Source organism: Apis cerana, linkage group LG14 (assembly GCF_029169275.1).
Source record: "Apis cerana isolate GH-2021 linkage group LG14, AcerK_1.0, whole genome shotgun sequence".
Taxonomy (NCBI): Eukaryota; Metazoa; Arthropoda; class Insecta; order Hymenoptera; family Apidae; genus Apis; species Apis cerana.
Genome location: NC_083865.1, coordinates 10384323 through 10407448, shown reverse-complemented (window position 1 = coordinate 10407448; position 23126 = coordinate 10384323). Strand labels below are relative to the sequence as shown.

At 28.4% G+C, this 23126-nt stretch overlaps 2 protein-coding genes across 11 annotated transcripts; one reads left to right on the top strand and one right to left on the bottom strand.

Annotated features, from left to right (window-relative positions):
- Nucleotides 1–532: 532 nt before the first annotated feature.
- LOC108001026 (PTB domain-containing engulfment adapter protein 1) lies at nt 533–16325 on the bottom strand. 9 transcript variants are annotated; one of them, XM_062084857.1, is made up of 11 exons: nt 10220–10488; nt 9847–10117; nt 5232–9742; nt 4977–5083; nt 4831–4898; nt 3310–3492; nt 2905–3231; nt 2573–2787; nt 2284–2498; nt 1984–2210; nt 533–1915 (listed from the first exon to the last, which is right to left on the bottom strand). In XM_062084857.1, exons 4-11 carry the CDS (start codon nt 5044–5046, stop codon nt 1841–1843), a joined length of 1380 nt encoding a protein of 459 aa, XP_061940841.1. In that variant the 5' UTR covers nt 5047–5083; nt 5232–9742; nt 9847–10117; nt 10220–10488; the 3' UTR covers nt 533–1840. The 9 variants fall into 9 exon arrangements, with proteins under 9 accessions (XP_061940841.1, XP_061940837.1, XP_061940839.1 ...); XM_062084853.1 differs by lacking the exons at nt 5232–9742; nt 9847–10117; nt 10220–10488 and adding exons at nt 15283–15422; nt 16110–16215; XM_062084855.1 differs by lacking the exons at nt 5232–9742; nt 9847–10117 and adding an exon at nt 11763–11874 and having other exon boundaries at nt 10220–11618.
- A 176-nt stretch (nt 16326–16501) lies between these two features.
- On the top strand, nt 16502–22708 carry LOC108000963 (uncharacterized). Of its 2 annotated transcripts, XM_017061692.3 has the most exons (11): nt 16502–16843; nt 17255–17317; nt 17669–17797; nt 17875–18009; nt 18067–18224; nt 18511–18576; nt 18860–19010; nt 19103–19306; nt 19392–20019; nt 20097–20373; nt 20459–22708. In XM_017061692.3, the coding sequence occupies exons 1-11, from the start codon at nt 16769–16771 to the stop codon at nt 20592–20594; spliced, it is 2022 nt and encodes a 673-aa protein (XP_016917181.1). In that variant the 5' UTR covers nt 16502–16768; the 3' UTR covers nt 20595–22708. The 2 variants fall into 2 exon arrangements, with proteins under 2 accessions (XP_016917181.1, XP_016917182.1); XM_017061693.3 differs by lacking the exon at nt 18511–18576.
- Nucleotides 22709–23126: the final 418 nt, after the last annotated feature.

Below are 23126 nucleotides of genomic sequence, written 5' to 3'. Positions count from 1 at the left end.
CTCAATTCTCCGTTATTGATTTCAGTCGGTATTCTAGCAAACTCTTATTCCAATATTTTATAATATTCATAAAAGCAATTAAATTATTGAAATTATAAATATGCATTTAAATATGTATGTATAATTAATATATAATTATCGTAATAGAAATCATAAATAGAAACATAATTTAAAATATTAATTATTTTTTTATTGTTCTTGTTTTATATTTAATAATTATTAAACATAATTATTTTACAAAGTTAATAATTATTTAAATAATTTTTAATGTTTTTTTATTACATTAATATGATCTTAAAATTATTTTAATATTTAATAAAATTTACTGATAATTAAAGAAATAAACGAATTAATAACGTATTAATCGTATTCAAATATATCGAGAATCGATATTATCACACTATCAATGTTCGATATATCGAATAGAAAGTATCGATATTTAAAATTTGGTTATTTGAAATTCAAATAAAAAATTTTTTTGTTTCATATTAAAATTAAGGAATTCAAATAAATGTAGGTTAAATGAAACAAATTTGTCAGCTACATTATTTATGCATTATATTTTTAATGATAATGCTTAAACAATAGAGCAACAATAATAAAACAGCATTTCATATGTACATAATTAATAATCTTCCTCTTATTGTAACAAACATTAATTTTTATAATCTTGAACATTGCATGATGTATGTATAAGTATGACATATGTATAAGTCTATAAAATTTATATCTAAGATTTTTTATATCACGACATTCACATCATTTCACGCTTTCTTTATATTTTTCATTCCTTTATATTTCCTTTATTTATTTATGATGATAAATGAACATAATAGAAAATGGGAAAACAGATAGAAGAGGGTTGAAAAATCTATAAAAAAGATTTATATATTAGATATACATCTAATAATCATCTAATAATAATTTTTACTACTATTCCAGTTAGTTTTAACATTTTTTCTTTTGTTAATTCAGAAAAAATGCATATAAATGTTCGATTATGTTTACATAAAAATATAGTATTAATTTTTGTTTAATTAGACTATAATAATAATAAAGGCAATCATATTTTATTTTCAAAGTGATGCCATATTTAATCGATATTAAAAAACGATAATAATATCACATGATTCTAAATTCTGTATATTCTTATAGAGGAATATAGGAATATAATTGAAAAAAGTGCTAAAATATTTTATACAGAACATATTTTATCTATAAATTTTTGTTTTATTTTATAGAATAGATTATTTTTTAATAATAAAATTTATATTACGAATAATAACTTCAACAACAAAACTAAATTTATAAGCTTAAAGATAAATTTCAGTTTAGCCCATTAAATACTAATGAAAGGCACAATAGTTGATTCATTCATTTATAAATGTGAAAAGAAGAAAAACATTTGATATGAAAATTTGTCATTTGATCTACGATAAATTGCAATAAGAAATTCTCGTATTATTATATTCTTAAGCTATTAAAATAATTCAAATTTTTACAAAAAAAAAACAAATGATATTAATAAAAGTACATTATACAAATATCAATACCATTTGTTTTCTTATGTTTTTAATATTTGAAAGTCTCCTGGTATTGAAACCAAAATTATCAACGTTCAATAGGCATATGATAAATATCAAATATCATGATAAATATACAATTAGCATAATTATAATAATAATAATTGACTAATTTTAATTTTGGTTTTGCATAAATGTATATTTCTGTAATTTGTTGTAATATATGTAATTTGCCTATTCATTTTTTTGACTTTTATACTTTTCAATGTACATATAATAATGATAATTGCCTTTTTCTTTAAAAAAAAACATTTAATTCAATTTCGCAGTGGATCCAAACTTTCCAACGAGAAATCGTCAGTATCAATTGATAAGCCCCTACTAAAACCATCCTGAAATATGTTAAATATTAACAATACCTATAAATGTATATGTCAAATATATTATTTATAAATTATACCTTCATTTCGAGTAATTTTTTATCTAAGAGACCGATCGCATTTTCTAATTCTTGTTGGCTAGGATTAGAAATAGTTGTTGTAGCTCCAAATTCACCCATTTCAAATGGATCATTGAATTCACTTTTTGTGTTTACGGATGGGGTGGGATTGAAAGGAATGCTACCAAATAAATCTTCTTTTACTCCATTTTGACGTCTTGAATCCTTTGCTTTTGGTGGTGGAGCCACTAAATGATATGAAAAATATAGTATAGTAGACATTTAACTTTTATTATTAGAAATAAAAAATAATTAACTTACATAATGGTGGAGGACTTGTAGTACCATTGCTTTGTGAGAAAAAATTGGAATTCGAAGATACTTGACTATTTAGAAGATTATTATGATTCGTTTGATGATTCGCCAAGCCATTGATCGCACTTTCATATGCTCTAGGATTAAAATCTTCCTCAAATTCATCCATCAAAAGTCCTTCCAATTTGGTACCAACTGATGGTGTAGGAGTAGGTTCATTTCTATTTATATAAAATCATTAAATAATAAATATTCTAATATCTTAAAATACACTTATTAAAATATTTCTATATACCCCATAAAATTATCGTCAAATGTTTTTTCAAAACTTCTTGGAGGAACTGGAGGTGGTTGTTGAGATCCATTGGAAGTATTTCCATTGCTATCGTTGTTTAAACCAAGAGAAGATTTATTTCCCAGTCCATTTACTTGCACTGTTTCATTTGTAGCTCCAGGCACGTGCAGGATATCCGGAAGATTGTGTTGTGACAAATATGCTGACACGTCAGCCTGAAGACGAGAAATTCTCATGAAATTATAATTTACGTTTTAAAAACATTTTAAAAAAACAATTTAAAAAAAATTGTTTAACATATTCTTTTTTAAATATATATTTTTTAAACTAACCGATCCTTTAATAGCAGCTATGTCTTGTAACCGCTGACGATATACGTTATTTTCATGTTCCAGTCGTTTTATTTTTTGTTGTAATATCATGCAACGCCTTTGTGTTTCTAAATCTTTTCCAGATGTTTCTAAGAATCGCCTATAAGCTAAATCAAATGCTTGACCAATTGTCAACGTGATCTCTTCAGCTAATTTATCGCTAACAAAGACAAAACATGTATGTCTCTCGGCACCTTCTTCTTTCGCGATAAAGCTGAAGAATTTTTTTTCGCCCTTATCATCAGCACAGTATGATATTCTATGCAGTGGATATTGATGCATAATCCGCTAAAAGAAAATCATTAATTCAGAAAATTTATAAAATAAAGATACATCAATATTACAAATATTAAAAATTTGTAATACTTTTGACGAAGTTTTCGTTTTAGGTTCTTGAATAGCAACTCCATCAATGCTTATAGTGAGTTCCACCTTTGGAGTCTTCGTACCTTCGCTTTTCCTTAATTGTTGATTAAATTTCAATTTGCAAATGGCTTCTTTAACAACTTCAATACCTTTGGGTTGATCCACTTCTGTGCTGCCCAAATACTAAAAAAATGTAATCAATGAATGAGAAAATCAAAATGTAAATCAAAATATAAGTAAAGAAAAGAAAATTCGTTACACTCGATGTGCAAATATTGCGTTGTATGTTTTGTTATTCGTCTTGCATTTCTTTTATATGTATATTTCTCGACATATATATATATATATTTGCATTATCATAAACCATTGCCTCATAATATCTGCTTGTCCGATATACTATAGAGAAAAGATATATACATATTATGACATCGAGATCAATGGTCAAGACGATATATAACATCGACTATGTAATGCGTTCACGCAATTAGTAATTTGTAACATTAATTGATTCAGTAGTTTTATCTTTAGAACGAGCAGACTTTTTTTGACATATATATCGTTTATAATTTAATTCAAATCGCTAATGCATTTTTAGCATTATGTTAAAAACGAAATTAAATATTTCATAAAAAGATATATTATATATTCAAAAACTATAAATTATAAATAATAATTGGAAGAAATATTACAAATGGTGGTTAATTTGTTTCACTTGATAGAATAATGAAATCTATTTTATTATTCATTATTTTGCTCGTTTTAACTTCAATTAGTTTCATTCCAACCATGCATATATCTATTCTTAATTTATAAAATATATATATATATCCAAAATATAATTGTACAATTTTTTCAAGTTATTTGGAAAAATTCCAATAAATTTTCCCCAAATTTAAGCAAAAGCCTGCTAAATTAAATGTTTTTTCTTTGCTTTCAAAATTTAAAAAATGATGGCCTTGTCACGCTAAAATATCAATGATGAATAAACATAATGTTTATTTGCTTGCAATTTATATTTAAGATTTGCGCTCAAACAAAATGTTAAATAACTTGACGGAATGAATAATTTCCTCATATCTTCGTCGATATACGTTATCGGCAGAAAAAAAAATAGCAATTCCATTTGAGTAATTTACGTAGATCAAGCGATCCAAGATTAGTTCCAGAAATTTTTGTTTAGTCTATTAGAGATTCAAGTTTATTTCTTTAATACATTAACTGTAATTTTCCACCATCCCTTTATAGATAATGACTAAGCAGGGCATCGTGATCTTGACATTTCGAGAAAGACTGATCTGGATAAATATCGAATGGATAACATCGTGATCAGAATTTCTTTATTTTTATTTACAATCTTACCACATTGCTATATTTCCATATTACGATTTTGGTATCGTTAAAACATTATTATAAAGTTATATAGAGAATTATTTAAAATTTCGATGATTTCTTTTTTTTATTAAACGATTATTAAAATTGTTGTATTTTCTTTGTTCTACAGCGATGAAAGGAAAATTTTACCTTGACTAAGTAGGCGATGTGACCTTTTTGGAGTGCATCTGGTGGGTGTATCCAGTTCCTATTCGTTCCTATAAATAAAAATTATCAATTTTATCGCAATTAACCGTTGTATCACGCATGAAATCATAAAAAAAAAATCTTCTCACCATTTTTGCTCGTTTGGTTTTTACTATTCGCTGAATTCTGTGCCCATTTCAATAACGTTGAGTTTCTCATATTGTCGGCTTTTTAATATGTTCCTATTCACCGGCACCTGCAAAGAATTGATCGAAGAAAAAATTATTTTTAATACCGGATTTGGTGCTTGGAATCGTAGAAATAAAATTTCCATACGATGCAATGTAGATACAATATAACGATATAATATGCATAACAATATATGTTGAGAATATACTGTGTACGTTTCATTTGGAGAAACATTTCCCGTCACTTGAATTTGCGACGTAATGAGCATCGATGCAAACACTTCGTCCTTAATAGCTGCCAGGATTGTTGTCGACTCGTTTCTCTCTCGGAAATTTATTACTCAAATAAAAGAAAAAAATTTGGGTAGTAACGATAACGAAGAGAAGAGGAACCATAATGCTATAAATACCGCTATCAACAGGCACATTGTTCCCCCATTGGATTGGTAAACCGCGTAAAACCGGCTTAAAGACGATTGTTCGCCGTTCGAGAAGTCAGCCTTGGATACGAAGGCTAAATCCTTTCGCGTTTCATCATCTCGCACATGACACTATTTACACTTAGCGACCACTGTATATATCAATTAAATCGGATGTGCATTGACGCGTTACTTAAAGAGCACAGGAGTCTGTGCGGGTTCGATGCGTCTTGCATTCAACACAATGTGCATCATTATCGATCGTTGGAACCACGCCTCGACTTCTTTATCGCGTAACGACGCTGATCCGCCTGATGAAATTTCGAAGGATTGGATCGAATTCCTTCCCGAGGTTGATCTATTTTGTTGCGAAGTAACTCGAGCAGAAAGAGGTTAACGAGAAAGAAGGAGAATTCTTCGTGTGTTAACTGAAAAATGAGCGCAATCACGATCTTGCTTTTGTGCGCACAGCGTGCCGGTTCACGCCGGTATCCTATACATTCTATTTGAGAAGCGTTTAAGCGTTGAAAAGTGGACGTTCGGATTTAATGCACGACTTCCTATTCCTCCCACGTAGCCATAAAGAGGTCGGACGAAACCGTTTGCCTGGCCCGTGAGTATCGTGAGTATTGCTGTACGTTGCCGCGGTTTGCTACGCGAACACACCATGCCGTCGGAATGAAACCCGGAATGGTATGCCTTTCCGTGACTTGCCCTACCTTCCTTCACCTATACCGTGATCCCTTTCCGTCCAACTCGCACAACCACCTTCTTTGTCGTTCTCTCGAATCGCGTTCAGCTTGCATGCATTCGTCCTACACGTCGAGTCTTGCAATTCATGAGAACTGGGCCCCGCGATTCTCGGTGACACAATGATTTTTCCCATCGTTGTGCTCATCACGAAAGCGAACAGCATAACGAATCACTGGAGAAAGAAACAACGCGATCGAATTCGGGTTTAATCTTGACTCTCTCTCTTTCTCTCTCTCTCTCTGCTAACGATTCGACAATGGAGAGTTTGCAGGAAGTCTCGATAATTACAGCTTTGAAACTCACACTTTTACAATCGTGCTCACTCGGATCTTATAACTCCTCACACAGCATAACTTCTCACACATCAAATTATGCGAACACGTATACTTGTTCGACTGTACATTTCAATTGCCGGTTCGTACAAACACCTGTTGCACGAACAGCTTACACCACCATCTATACTCAGTGTTCCGTTTGAAACTTGGCTCGTGCTTGATATAGTATATCCTTACGACGCTTCCTGACCGACGGAAGAACAAAAAGAATCGGAAGCAAAAGAGTGCCAAGCGTGACACGCGCAGCTTGCACGCGCAACATGTGTATCGTGTATCGTGTTTCATGCACGATAGGGATAAGCGTCCCTTTCACGAGCCTGACATGCATGATATTTACGCGGATACGTCAAATAAATATCTCTTGGCAAGAGTGTACGGTTAACGGTGATCTGCCTGATCTATTAGGATGAAAGTCTGTTCAAACTCTCTACGAGTAGGCGCATACCTAAAATACATTACGTTAATTTACTTTGAACGAAATCTAATATTAACTCGATTCTACTTATGCAACAAGCGTTATTGCGTGAAGATTCATTTTTATTTTATACCATACGTACCGTATATTACTGTTTCGTCATTCGTGTCGGTGTAGATATTCGTGGAAAAGAGGAGGATACAAAAGTAAATTATAAATTCAAGAAAGAGGTTTTGCATCCGATTTCTTTAGCGTATCTTCACGAAAACGTGAAGCATATACGAATCATCCGGCTTTTTCTGAATTCCACTTCGAATAAGTGCGTGTACATGCAAAATATCGCATTACCGAGTATCCAGTTTAGCAATGGGCAGAGTATCTTTTCTAAACCGTTCACCGTAACGAACATCTCTTCGTTCAACTTTCTTGCTTTGTAAAAAATTACAGACAACGGAATATTTTCTGCAGAAGAACAATGTACCGATCCTGGACTGCAAGGCAATAAAGAAACCATTTACAAATCATTAAAATGTATAATTACTGAGAAGTTCCCGTCATGAATAATGAAAGAACGTTGGCGCATTCGAGAACGTAATCATGCGCGTACTCATACTCTGCATAATGTCAACAACTTTCGCCACCAATTTCGAACTGCGAAAGAGTTCTCGATGATCGATGATGGAAACAAGCAACCTTCGTCACATAGCTTCACAATTGAACGCGTTCCCTTTCTTCAATCAATTTTTCGTCAATGTTTTACAATAAAATGCCATTTTCTAACTGTATATATACTGTATAAGACAATTCAATTAGATGACCGTTAGTATATAAACGCAACATAGTATTCTCCATGATATACTGTAAAATCAGTCAAGCGTCAAAGTTCGAGGGGTTTGGTTAACAGGACCAACAGGAACTAGGGAAGATAACGAAACTTTTAACTGTTCTTAGTATTTCCTTTGTTTATTCCTTTCAAAGTATTATTTGTATTATTACTTTTTGCTGTTGGATCTCATTTTTTATTATCCTTGTTTTCTTCGTTTATTGCTAAAGTACTTTTCTTTGATATTAGTAGAATTTTTGTTGAAATTTCTATTCTATCATTCTTTTCACCATGAACCTTCTCTTAAGACATCTAATCAAAATAATTGAAAGCAGAAGAACTATCTCAACTTTACCAAAGAGAAAAAATAATTCTATAGAATTTTTAATTTATTAGACACTGACACCGTTTAAACCAATTTATTAAACACGAATGCAGCGTAGTTTTTCTATGAACCAACCCCAGTCAACATAGATATGAGTATGTTAATAACGATGTTGCATAACGTTCAAGGTGAGACTCTCCTACAGACACGTGATGTTTTAACATCGTCTGTATCATCATTTGTAGAATTAACCAATTAGTTAAGTTGTTAATTCAATCTAATCACAATCGATCAATCCTCATCCCTGTTCGTGGATTTGTTTTTTAAATCTCGTATCTTAGCACAATTATTCATTGCTAATACCAGTTACCAAGAAAAGTTTCTAATTTGAAAAGAACACAAAAAAATTCATCGTAAAGTATTTTTAACTCTCATATGAAACCGAACGTGAGATCATTAGCGCGTGAAACGGAGAAGAGAACGAAAGAGAAGAAACAAGATAAAAAAACGCAAGATCTTACACACACCTTTCGCGAGTCATTAGCCGAAGAATCAAGCACCGTTCTATGATTAACCATACATTCAACAAAACGAACCATAATTGCTACTATTTTTCCAGCGGATGCGGATAATTAGAAATTGCTTGGACGCACTTTCTCTCGGACAACACGAATAATTTTAACCGATACATTTCCAAAAAAAAAAAAAAAGAAGTATCAAGTATGGATTGCAATCATATTCGATGAAAAAAGGAGCATAGCCTTCGAATAAATCGACGAACGGATCGTTCTATTGATTCGAGATGTTGCATCTTTTTTTTTTTTTGCTTTTTAATTGGTGGAAACTCATTGTCCCAATTAAATTCGTTTCTCACATTTTGATCGAAAAGATATCTCTGTTCTCATGAGCAGCAATTGTTAAGTAACATAATTATTGTAACAAGTCGATGATTCTTTAATAATTAAAAATGTTTCGATTGTAATCCTTTTCTTTTCCTCGCTCTATATGGCTATTTAAACATTAGTCATATTCTTCTCAGTTATCATTACTGTGGTCACCATGCGAGTATTGTATTACGACTTCCTAGTCATATAGGACGTTAAAAAAAGCGAAGATAGAAATTTAATGTTCTTTCAATAACTGCAAATCATTGCATAATGATCATTACTATTATATTTCTATAGCATGAAAAAAATCTAGTTCATCATATGAGCATATTTCTAAACGATGTTACGGAAATTCTTTATGACGAAATATTGCGTCATTTAATAGTTATTTAATTGCATTGATAAAAAATTAAATAAAGGCGCCGATCAAGTTATTATCATTCGATTCAATTCTATGAGACGCAATGTGCTCTTTTAAGCGGCGACCTCTGACATTATTTTTTCACATCGGAACCTCTTGGCACCGATATGAGTCTAGTCTGCATATGCAAGGATTATCTCTACGATTTTTAGATCTATTTATTATCAATTAAAGTTATCGGTAGTTTTTATATTTTCCAATATTTTAATTCAATTAATCACTAAAAATTCTGAATATTTATACAACTACAAAGACATGAAATATACGACGCATTTTATTTTTAAAATTATCTAAATATGTGATGTTTATACTTAAATATGTATCAGAAATGACAAAATCTGATAAATTCCTAAAAAAACGCAAAACCATGACGGATTATTTTCAATCAAAAAAATAAATAGCACAACGTTGATAGAAAGTAGAACGTATAAAAGAACCGAGGATTTCACTTACAAAGAACATAACGTAATCTTGCTCTGTATACCTTTCGAATAATCATAATGTTGGTCAATGAAAAGTGAAACTGTAGACGTGCCTCGTTTTTTTTCTTCTGTATGAGAAGCATTACTTCCAATGATCCGATCCGTTTCGATTCAGATGCATTAAGTTGCAAGGACAACTGCGATCTCAACCGTTAGAAACGGATCACGCAGAAACGACAACTTTCGAATCAAGAATCTGCACGAGCAAATTTGCGCATTCAATTTGTTTGAACTAGTTGCGGCTAAACAAATAGGGATAGCAAACGATTTATGAAATTCAACATCTATGGAATATAACAAAAGAAAAAAAAAAAGGAATTACGATGGAATTTTAAAAAACTTACCCTATACGTTCTGTTTATCACGTATATCCAGAAAAATTAGACAGATTGCACGCAACACATGCCCACGATTGAGATCGATTCGCAAGTGAGTATAACAGGGAACAGCGATGAGTCCACGAGCAAAAAGGAGATATTAAAGAGAAAAGGAAGAAATAAAAACACTGAAAAAACACGAACCGCTCAACGGCTCATGGTGGACTGATCGGCGCGCACGTTGATTAACCGAATGAAACCGAATGAAGTCGAGCAGACAAGCTTGGAAGCAGCGAATGCTATTGGAGGGGACCGAGTGCAAACGATCTCAACCGACTCGACTGGCGGAACCAGTCGTGGGAGTCGATCGGTGTTGGTAGATTATTCGGTAGAATGAGAAGGCTTGATAGGTGGTGGTACCAGCCACGGTCGAGACCATGGTCCTCTATCCTCATCTACTTTCGTTCGAGTTTCCGACTGATTGCCATTAAAGATTCTATGATAGCGTTTATCTTCTATCGTTTACAGTTTTATCCATTCACTCTCCATAATCGTAAAATGTTACTGCTACTGAAATATTGATGTTAATTGTTAGAGTTGATAAAGAATTTCATCTTCCTCGGGGAATAAAATTATAAAAATTTGTTAAACATTTATTACGAAGACGAAAAGAAGTAAAAAAATTTTAAATAAAAACGGAATAAAAACAGAAGCGAGATCAGCGATTGCAGACGTTTCAATAGAATGAGAAGGGATAAGAGGATGGCGGTACCAGCCACGATCGAGACTCGAGACCAAAGCCGTCTATCCTCTTTTACTGTGGAACATCGAGGGCGAAAGATGTATTCTTGTGACGGGATCCATTTATATCCCTCTAACCTACGTAATTTTTCTGTAATCAATCCTGCAACCGCAATTAATTTAATTTTCACAAGATCGAGCGTAATACAATATCACAAATCGAAGGACATCGATGCATTCGTATATTCCATTAGAGAGTTTTTATTCGGTGAATAGACACGAAGATTGTCCATTTCCGAGATTTTATGAAATTAAGAGAAATTTAGGACGAGACTTTACAACAGGATGCTTGTGCTATATTTGTGTGAGTATGTAACACGTATCATGTTAAACTGCGATATATGGACTCGTCTTACCTTCTTTGTATCTAAAAAAAAAAAAAACTGCGGACGTAATTGTTTGTGCGTGAGAAAATAATTCCAAGTTACAAAATCATCACGAATGCATGAAAATAGCTCGAAGAGTTTAACAGGAATAAATATTTTCCATGCGAATAGTCCAGAAATGGATCTTACAATAAAGAATGTTTAGTAGATTTTCCTTTGCGAAATTCTTACGTATAATCATACCGATCATACTTCCTCCTTAGAATTTCCACTTTCAATCGTCAAAATTAAAAGTATCTCTGGAATCGCACAAATAAAAATTAAAAATTAAGAAATAAGAAATTAAAAGGTATAAAGATTTTTCATTTTAAAATCGATAATTAAATTGACTCAATGCTAAATTAATTTCTTGGAATTTCCAAAGAATAGACGTAATATCATACCTTGACGGAAAAAATAACATGATAAAATATTGTTAAAAGAAAAAATCCGCTTATTGTTGCGTGAATTGTTAATGTTTTCCTCATGCATAGGAATTGGATGAATATCATCATGAAACTGATGTGAATGTGAACACAAAAGAAGTCAACAGGTTTTAGCTATGATTCAGCATCAGTAAAAGAACCGGTTTTTTTTCGCATATATCTGTTCATTCATTATACAATCAAATAGAAAAAAGATGATTGCACAATTTTTGTTTTGATCATCTGCCATCCTCGAATGTTATTTTTAGGTTGCATTCTTTTCTTTAATAAATGCGTATAATGAATCTACTATATCTATGTGAATTCAATATAATACATAAGTAAATGCGAGTACAGATAAAGCAATTTTCGTCTTGATAATCTTTTTGGAACTTTCTCGAGTTCCGGTTTCACTACTGGCCACATCGGACAATACTATGATTGCTAGTGAACTCGTCTTGGACGATGGATACGCGCGAAAGCAGGGAAAGTATATCTCAATTCACTATGCTTGACATACATATTAATGGCGACGCATTCTTTAAACATCGTTGATATCATGCTCGAGAAACTCAAAAGTAAGATACAATAAACAGGTTTGCAAATTAGATGAAAAGAACATCTAGAACTGTAAAAGAAAAAATTCATCCTTAAAAAGTATAAGAAATTTTGAAAGAATAAATTTCAATATAACACTAATTGTATATAATAATAATAGTAATAATAATAATAATACAATATTTATTGAATAAATTCTTTCTATAATATACGCCTACTTGATAAACATTATAGAAGACAATTATTATGCATATCACAATATATTTTGATATGTACGAAACACGAATCCAAATGATAATTAATTATTAATAACAATAATATATTTAGATACTATGCTTAATTTTCTTTTTTGTAATAATATCTATAAATTTGTTAAAAAAATAAAAATCATTTGAAACTTATTGAATATTCAATCCGTTTAATTTAAATGGCTATTTTATAGACCCGCAATTCTCTTCCTTCACGGAAGAGAGAAGAATGAAATTGATAGATTCATGACATATAATTTCTGCGTCAACGATATATACTCGAAGGTTATTTAGAAAAGAAACGTGTATTTCTTTAAAGACAATTCTTTATATATACATAAACAAATCTCAAATTTAATGTTATTATTTAATGTTACAAGATTATAAAATATGGAAAGAAGAAATGTAAATCTTAAAAACTACATCACTTTGTTTTTATTTTTACAATTGAAAAATTTTTAATTTTGATAAAATCAAATAACTGTAGATTGTAATAGAATCGTATACAATTACAAATCTGTATACTATTTGTAAAAAAGAAAGAATAATTGATATGTCAATAGTTAAATTGTAAATGCGATTTCCGTGTTTGTAACGAGCGATACTAGATGATTCTAGATACACATTTTAATCCGAATAATAGCTTTTTTCACGTATATTTTGTTTCCACTTATCTTCGCAAGAACATCTTGGATCATGAAAAATTAAATTCTTCCCATATAACATGCATACACTCGATTAATTTCTTTGACTAAGCTCTTGATTGCAGCAATCATTTTATTTATTATTTTTATACATTTATATAACGTAATTAATAAACGATAACCATCTTTAAAATTTGAAAAAAAACTTCATATATGAAATGTTGAAAAAGAATAATTTCACAAAACATTTTTTAATACTAATTAATAATGTAGTATTAGTCACGTATTGCATCCAGAATCACTTCCGTGGTATCGTTATACAAGACACGTATCTTAAGTTGCAATATTCAAGTGTGCATAATTATTCAGCGACAAGTTGCTGTTTCATAAAACGCGATGTAATTAGAAAATTATGCATATTAAAATAAAACTTGAGAATCTTCGAATGAATAATTATTAATGAATTTTTTGTTAATCATTATTCACATTTTATGAAAAAAATTTTTGAAAAGTAACATCATTCTCCTTTGGATAAAAATATCAAGTATATTTATGTGCTTAAAAATTATTGAAATATTATTGGAGCATCTTTTATATAGAAATAATGCGCAGTTATTTGTACATAAGCATGCATGTCAACACGACTCGTGGTTATAAGAGAGACAAGACGAAAACGACAATGTCTGCTTCTCTTGCTCTGTGACTTTCTCACAGTGTCGTAGCTAGTTTATATTGTCGAGGGTTATTAAAATTTTCCAACTACATAATTATCTTGTTTTTGTTTTCTTTCAATATTATTTTTATAAAATTATCATAAGATTTATCTTTCATTCTTCTCATAATGAAATTATCAATATTATTTGAAAATGAATTAAAATATAAAGAATAAAAAATTACACTTTTATAAATGCAAAACTCGAAGGATTTTTATTTATTCTTTTTTAAGAATAAAATATAAATCTAAACTTTCTTTTAGAACTTTCTAAAAAATTCATTTATAAAAAAAAGAGAAATTCTAAAAAATTTTATTTATTTAAAATAAAATATACATTTACTTTGAACTCCTGTATAATAAATTGCTAAAACTGCAATCATTTGCAACTACTTGCTCCACTTTGCGTTTATTTATTATTATTTTTTTTATTTTTTAATTGCATCATAATTTATTAAAAATCTTAATCGTACTTTTCAATTAATCAAGAAATAAAGATGATTTTGTAAAATAAAGTTAATAGAATTATAAAAAGTATAGTAATAATATAGCTGAAAATTATCAATATATGTATACTTTATAAATTCTTTTATGTAAGTATAACTACATTAATTACACATTTCTAGATTATTGCTGTTGGCCGATTATTATTTCTAGTGATAAATTTCAAAATACGTAAACACGTATGTAAATTTGAAAAAATATATGTTTATATCAAATTTAATCGGTTCAAAGATTATTGAATAAAAAGAAAACTTATAAATATATCCTGAAATCAAAATATTTACTTTTTAATATATAATGGAAAAAGAAGAATATATAATGGAATATATAAAATAAATAATAAAATATTAAAAAAATAATACAAACAAAGATAGAATGAATGAAAAGGGATAATATTCCGAGAAGATGACATATTCTCCTGAAGACGACAGGCATTCAGTGAATTATTCTTCGAAATGTGCCTCGAATCTTTCCAACTATGCACTGGGTGACTTCTTAAAAACTTTGACTTCTTGTAAATTTCTTTTGTAAATTCTATCGAATTCTAGATTAAAGATTTAAATTTATTGCAAATAAATTATAAAAAAAATCATAAAAGATGAAAATTAGTAATAAGATCAATTGAAAGCATAAGAAAGTTGTATTATATTAAGAGCAGTAGTGATTTGCATGGGTCAGAAGTGGGCGTTTGTATGATATGAAAAATTATCTGCACTCGGCAACGTGTGTAAATTTATTAAACGATAAGTACGGTAAACAGTCTCTCTTGCTATAAGCAATGGAAGCATTTCATTGAATTAGTTACAACGAAAAGGGAACTTGCACGTACGTACCGTGTATTTGTCGTGACATCAGATACATTTTCGCCGTACGAATACAAAATAAGTTAACTGTGATATGGCTACGGTGAACGTGTTACAAAAGGTTTTTATGACGTTTTGTGGTATCCACAGGACACCATTCCCACTGTGCCCTTGAATTAATTCATTATATGATATCAGAAATTTGATTTATTCGTTAAGCCGTTTCTGGTGTTTACATTTTTAAATTATCAATATTTCAAAGTTTGTAAAATTATTTAGTGACATGACGAATAAAATAAAATTTCAATATTATATCTATGATGAAACTTATTTTCCCAAATAATTGTTATTTGTATATTTTTAACACTGGAGAATAAGTAATTAAAAGTTCACCAAATAAGATGCGCAAAACAGTAGCACTTAAGACAAAGAAGCGCGAATCGATAGTGTTTGAAATCCTAAACACCGCAAGTCACGTGAAAAACAGAAAGCGCGAAGAGGAAAAATGTTTTCACCAGAAATATGCTATGAAATATGTCATGAAATAATCTATGATCACCTTTCTGTTAAAGAAACGTTGCATTTACTAGCGTTGTCTAGATCATGAGTAGAAGTTTATGTTTGTCTGTGTTCTTGATCTACCCTACTCTATCTGTTGCCTTTCGCTATTTCGTATTTGTTCGTACCGCGTAAAAAATGCCAAAATAGAAAGTCTCATGCCTCTAATTTAAAAACACTTTTATTATTTTCTCTTTTTCTCTTTCCATAAATACCGGTGTGAGACAATGAAAAAATTAAAAAGAGTTCCATTCTTTTTGGACTATAAGATCATTCTATAATTGAATATTTTCACTCACCGACAGCGATGAATTATTGTACAACTCAGCAATTGACGTTTCTACACTGTCGTCAGCTTTCCCTGGATATAATCCACCTGTTCCGACAACACAGAACCCACCAATGCGAATAGAAAAAAATCTGTTTCAGAGTCAGGCGGGCCTACCGAGTAGATAGCTCCCTCTACGAATAAAACAGACATTCGCCGCCATGTCTAATCATTTGAGTAGCCATATTTACTGTTATATGGCGGCATATTTCAAACCTGCTTAAGTGAATTATTGTAACAATCTAAAAATAAATTATATATAAAATATACTTTTTGTCTTAAAATATAATTCAAATATTCATAGCTATATTTATTCGTATCTTTTTATTACATTTGCCTATATCAAAGAAAAATCTTAAATAGAATAATTTTCTTGTTATATAAAATTTTAAAAATATTTTTTCTATTATTTATTATATAAAATATAAAATGATTAGACTAATAATTTTTTTAAAAATTTCATACTATTTTTATTGCACTTAAGAAAAAAATAGTTTATAAATGCCCTTGACCGTTTTAACGCGGATAAAACTGTTAGTTGCTCTAACATTCAACATGGCCACCTGATATGTAGCAGACGATACAGGTGGTATGAAAAATTGTAAATAAAATTCAGTTTTACTTTTAATTATGAGTGGACGTGTGCAAAAAGAAAGTGGCGATGAGTCTGATCGTATTGACGATGCAGTGGATCCTAGAGTACAGGTAAACAATGTATTCTTGTAAGAATAATTTATAGGCTTCTAAACCTAGCTACTTGTGATATTGACATTTCCACGTTGTCTTAAGTAAGTAAAGTAAAACACTTAAATAAAATATCTTATTTTTTATAAAAATTACATCTTATTTATTCAAATGCTTGATATTTGCATATTTATCTATAAAAATTTGATATTTTTTTGTATGTATACATTTTTTTTCTATATTGTAAAATAGTTATATTTTTATTTAATTTTTGATTATTCATTTTTTATAATAAGAATAAATCAATTCTTTTCATTAATTCAAAAATTAACATTATATATTTATAATATTTTATTATATAGCACAATATTATAATTATAATTTGTATTAAAAATTTTATCATATTAATTTCATTAAAAAATATTATTTTAGATTGAACTTGAAAGATTAAATACTGCTACTGATGATATTAACAAACTTGAAGTTGATTTAGATGTAAGTATAATTATCAAAGTTTGTATATTGTTATAGATTTTATATTTTTTATACAAATAATTTTTTGCATTATAATGAATTAAAATAACTATCTCTCTCTTTGGAAGATTAAATTAGTAGTAAGTTTTGAAACTGGGTGTGATTACATTTCATTGAGGTGATTGCTGTAAAGTGTACGAGTAAATGGATAATGGCTTCAAAGATCATCTTATGGTCATTTATAACATGGTCTAAAGAAACACTTTATGATTTGAAATTCTATGTCTATCCAATTTATTAAAGTGAATAAAAATGTTTAAAAATATAAACTATACTTCAATGATTGATTATTTAATAGACTTTTATTTTCAGGAAGCAAGAGCAACTTTTAGAGAATTACTTTGTGAATCTACATTAAAAATTGATAGCTTAGCTAAGAAACTTGGTACATGTATTGATAAATCTAGGCCATATTATGATGCTAGATTTAAAGCAAAAGAAGTAAGAATTATTTTCAATAAATATATTTATAATACATCTTATATTTGTTAAATTAATATATTTATGTATATTTCAAGGCTTTACATGAAACACAAAAGGCTGCAATTAGATTTGAAAGAGCAAATAGTCAGCATGCAGCAGCAAAAGAAATGGTTTATTTAGCTGAAGAAGGATTAAGAACTGAGGGAAGATGTTTTGATCATGCTTGGCAGGTAATTTTCATATTATATAAAATTCTTATTGAAAATTAATGATGAAATTTTTTGTAGGAAATGTTAAATCATGCAACTGCCAGAGTTAATGAATCTGAGCATGAGCGAGCTTTATCAGAAGCAGAACACAGACACACTACTGCACTATATCATAAAGCAGAACATGAAGTTCAAAGATTACAACGTGAACTAAAACGTGCAATTGCTAAATCTAGGTGTGTAATTAATGTGTATTTATTAGAATTTAGTAATATTGAATGATTTTTTAGTTTACTTAATAATGCATGGAATGTATTGCATTTATTTGATATAGTATATACTTGACATTACTTTAATTTTAGAATCTAATTTTAGAGTTTTCTTGCTCCATGATTTTAACATTTTTATTTATTTTTTTTCTATATCGATATTAATGATTTGTTTTTATTCTTTACTATGTTATGTTAATTTTATATAGATATTAGAATATTTATGTCTTTTGGTTTATATTCATGTTGGCAGTATGGGTGCACGTCGCAGCTTGCTTCTGATAAACAGTATCGCCTACAGGCACAACTTGCTCATGTTGTAAGTAGGATAGAAATTATTTTTTTATTTTTTTATACAATATTTATTTTATGTGTCTGCTATTCATAAATCCCCTTTTGACAATTTATTTTCTAATTTATTATCCTGTTTTTATGCACGAATTATATTCTTATAAAATATTTCATAGACAAAAATTTTGTTTTATTAAAAAAAGCTTTGTATGATTTTACAGCATATAATTAAAAATGAATTTAATAAAAATAGCAAGTTTTTCTGAAATGTAATATAGATTTTATTAATCTTTAAATAATTTATTATATAGGCCATATTACGAAATGAAAGCGCATTTTAATCAAATGTTGGAAGAACAAAAATTAAGAGTAAGTGCATTAGAAAGATCAGTTGGTGAAGCTAAAATGACTTATGCAGAAGCACTCAGAAATTTAGAAAAAATCAGCGATGAAATTCACAGGGTATAATTTCTTTCTATTATTTAAAATCAAAATATTCTTAGATTAAACTATTATATAATAATATTATATAATAAAATATTTCTTACTTACAGACTAGAAAATATGATGGAGCGGATGATTTTGATAAATCCTCGAGAGATAACATTGATCAACAACCTTCTTTACAACCCAATACAACAACTTCAACTGATTCTAGTGTTACTGGATCACCTGATAGTACAGATTATACTAGTGATGAATACTTACGCCTTCCTGATAAGATGAGTCCTAATATGCAATGCCCTGTGCCTACAAGAGTAATTATATTTTATAATATAAATAAAATATATGAAATGATTTTTTTTAAATATATTAATAATTTTTATATATATTTTTATTTAGATCGATAGAGAGCCTTCTTCTGAATATTTGGGCCTAAGCAATTTAAATCTCTCATCCACAGAACCTCGAAAATATATAAAGCGAGACCGTCCAAAAAGCATTGCAGCAACTGATACAAAACATATCATAACGTTAAATCAAACAAGTTCTTCAACTTCAAGATTATCAGACTTATCAAATATTCTTTCTCCTATAGAAAAACGAGTAAAAATACAAACACCAGTAGATACAAAAAATACTAATACTACAGTACAAAATGGAGAGGAATGGACAGAAATTAGTTTAAATAATTCTCCAGACGAGATATATTACAATAATGAAGTATATTCCGATGATGAAGATCAAATTCCTTACAAACCATTACCAATGGACTTAAGTCCGGAAAGTAATAATCCACCTAATGGTGCAAATATTGAATCATTCAATGAATTATCTAGTCGAAAAAAATTAATAACTCAAAAATCATTACCTACCATGCCAAAAGGAAACGAAATTAGTTTAAGCAATGAAAAGAAAATAGAAGTAACAAGAAGTCCATCAATAAAAAATAAAAGTAAACTTGATACTAGTTTAACTAATTGGATAACCAGAAGTTCTGCTGGTAGTGAGGCTAGTGGAGGCAGTTCAGGTAAATATATTCAGTTATACATTTTTTAAAATATAATATATTGCATATAAATATCAATTTTTTTTAAATCGCTATAGCTAATTCGAGTAGAAGACAATCTCTTGATATGTTATGGAGTGCCGGCACGGGAGAAAAAGTAAAAGAATTTCTCAATCATGGAATGATGATATTGAACATATCTAGCCTTACAGATCGACGTTCTAATGAACCAAAGATAGTAGATAGAGATAAGGAAAAATGTGAAAAATCCGAAAAAGTAGAAGGAAAAGGAAAAAAAGTTCCTAGTCCATTGGAAAAAACAATGACCTATCTTAATGCTGATGAAGAAACATCCGATAGTGAAAGTTTAGCAAGGTATATATTTTTTTATAAATATCTTATTATATAAATTACATTATCTCTTCTTCATTAATCCAATATATAAAAATTTTACAATTAGTGTGGAAATGTTAACGGAGGATCAGATTTCTTCACTTATGATGGAACCTGATATGAATCAAGTATGTCAAGAAATTTTAGGAACACCTTTAGTTGAAGTGTGTCCATTATTGCAACAATTACAACAACAACAATAGCATTACTTTTCTTGACATTACTGATTTAATCCAATTGAAACAAAAAAAATAATAGAAAATGTTCAGAAACTATAATAAAAAAAACGAATTAAGGGATAGCTTTATTTATTATTAAAATTAGTGCAATTAGTTTCTGCACTTTTATTATATGTATATGATAGAAACAGAAGATTTAATTTTCGAGCATGGATCTTTTTTTTCTATTTTAAAAAATCATCGTGATTTGAATCGCTTCATTAAATTGTTATATATAACAACTGCATGTCATTTGAATAATACATAATTTGTAAATATAATAAACATTCATAAAGCATATATTAATATTTAATTTTTATTGATTATCATATTGAATTTATTTACATATAATATTTAGTATGTCTTATCAAAATTGAATCATTAAAAAGATGACATTTAGAGAATTTTTAATAATTGTTATACATAAAAATTATTTTTTTGTTCATTTCGCTCATATAAATATGTTGATGTACCTGTAAAGTAATAATAAGAGAAAAAAAGAGAAATGAAGAAAGTAAAATTTCTCATGAAGTTTTTAGATCAAAGATCCATCGATTAGAAAATCTTTTGTCTCTCTACGTTAAGAGTACAACTGTATAAGCAATTCATTTTTTATATTGCTAAATATGCAAGAGCAAATGTCAGTTGAAAATTAAGATATAATAATTATAATCTCCTTCAAAGTGCTAAGTAGAATTTATTAGGTAAGAGAATATGATTCTAAATAGAAAATTGACGGCTTTGATAAGCATGATATTCCAGATACTTAAGCTTTAATATAATTGTAATAATGTTCATCTACCAAAGCTCAGCAGAACATTTTTAAAGAATTTTTCTTTAATTCTGATAATGAAGTATATAATATTTATTACTATGTACCTTATAGTTAACAAAATATGTAAATCATAATTAATATATTTGAATAATTGGATCATGCATTTAGACAATCTAACTATGAATCAGTTTTAATGTCTGTTATTTAATTATTAATTAGTAAATATCTAAATATAATTTGTAAATTTATTTTATGAAAATTAAGATTAATTTCAAATTTCTCCTATTATATATACAATTAGATATGCAATTAGAAATTTAATATTTAGAAAAGTTGGATTGTTTAATTGCATTAAAAAGTAGTCTATAAAAAATGCATGCAGTATGCCATTTAAAAAAGAGTAATATATACAAATATGTATATGTATATGTATATACATATATATACATATACATATACATATGCAAATATTATTTATTTTTATTGCATAATTTTCTGTAAACAGTATTTGTTAATACTATATTAAATAAGATTAACACATTTTTCTATGAACAAATAAAATACGTCAAATAGATGACCTTATTACATGAAGAAAACTATACCAAAGATAAATAAAATACAATTTAAGATAAACAAATAAGTGCAATACAAATTTTTGATAATGATTTAATCAGATCATTTTTTTTTTAATCTTACAAAATTTAAAAATAAGAATATGATAAATTCATATTAATTGAAAGTTTCTATTCTACTACTATTTATCATGACATTATATAATTTGTGTGTATATATATATAGATTGTAAAAAAAATGTATATCTTTTAATGACAAATATTTTTCAAAAATAATTATTTTTGAATATTTCTTTCGAAAAATTTGATAAAATTTTTTAATTCATTTAGTTCTTTACAAAAGAATAAACTGAAAGATATATTAATTCTTATTTGTTCTATTGTAATATAGTTATATAATTATATAATTTTATATAAATTGAATTATTAAATCATGCAAAATTCTTTAATAAATACGCGCGCGTGTTATAAATAAACTATTATATATTTGAAATTTGAAACCATTGCCGTCGAAACTTATATAATTATATTGTTATCTTGCAAGTTAAAAATGATCATGCTCCTAAATATTTTATTAGATATTTTTTTGCCTAAAAATTAACGATAATAATGTTGCATATAATGCAAGCGCGTAACTATTAATAGTGATTGTAAATATATAACATTGTATATGTGATTGTAACTATGTATATATATATATTATCATCTTCATTAAAATACGGTTGCAAAAATACATAGATAATGACAGATTACCTATGTCTATGTCCTTCGTATCTTCTACTTCATTTTTAACATTTTTCTTTTTTTAATAAATTGATCAATAAAACTAAATTGAACTAATATTAACAAAAAAAATTTGATTTTTTAATTGTTCGAATATTATAATAAAACATTTGGATAAATAATATTTGAAGTTTTATATTTAAGTTAAAAAATTGTAATAATTAAATTCAAATGAACATATTCGTAAAATTTAAAAGTTTGAATGAAAAAAAATGTGAAATGAAAAAACGCAAAGGATATATAAAATTGAATATTCTATATATCAATTTTATAAGTTAATCAATTAAATATTTGCAATTAATATATTTATAATGTTTAAAATACTAAAAATACAAAAATATTCGTAAAATTTTTGAAATGAACAATCGATAGTTACAACGACATCCG

Excerpts from the sequence above, each read along its gene's own strand:
- LOC108000963 (XM_017061692.3), top strand. The coding sequence starts at position 16,769 with ATGAGTGGACGTGTGCAAAAAGAAAGTGGCGATGAGTCTGATCGTATT. Across the intron at positions 17,318-17,668 it reads AACTTGAAGTTGATTTAGAT|GAAGCAAGAGCAACTTTTAG; the intron begins GTAAGTATAATT and ends TTTTATTTTCAG. Across the intron at positions 19,307-19,391 it reads AATGCCCTGTGCCTACAAGA|ATCGATAGAGAGCCTTCTTC; the intron begins GTAATTATATTT and ends ATTTTTATTTAG.
- LOC108001026 (XM_017061819.3), bottom strand. The coding sequence starts at position 5,046 with ATGAGAAACTCAACGTTATTGAAATGGGCACAGAATTCAGCGAATAGT. Across the intron at positions 3,493-4,830 it reads ACATCGCCTACTTAGTCAAG|TATTTGGGCAGCACAGAAGT; the intron begins GTAAAATTTTCC and ends ACATTTTTTTAG. Across the intron at positions 2,788-2,904 it reads TAGCTGCTATTAAAGGATCG|GCTGACGTGTCAGCATATTT; the intron begins GTTAGTTTAAAA and ends TCTCGTCTTCAG.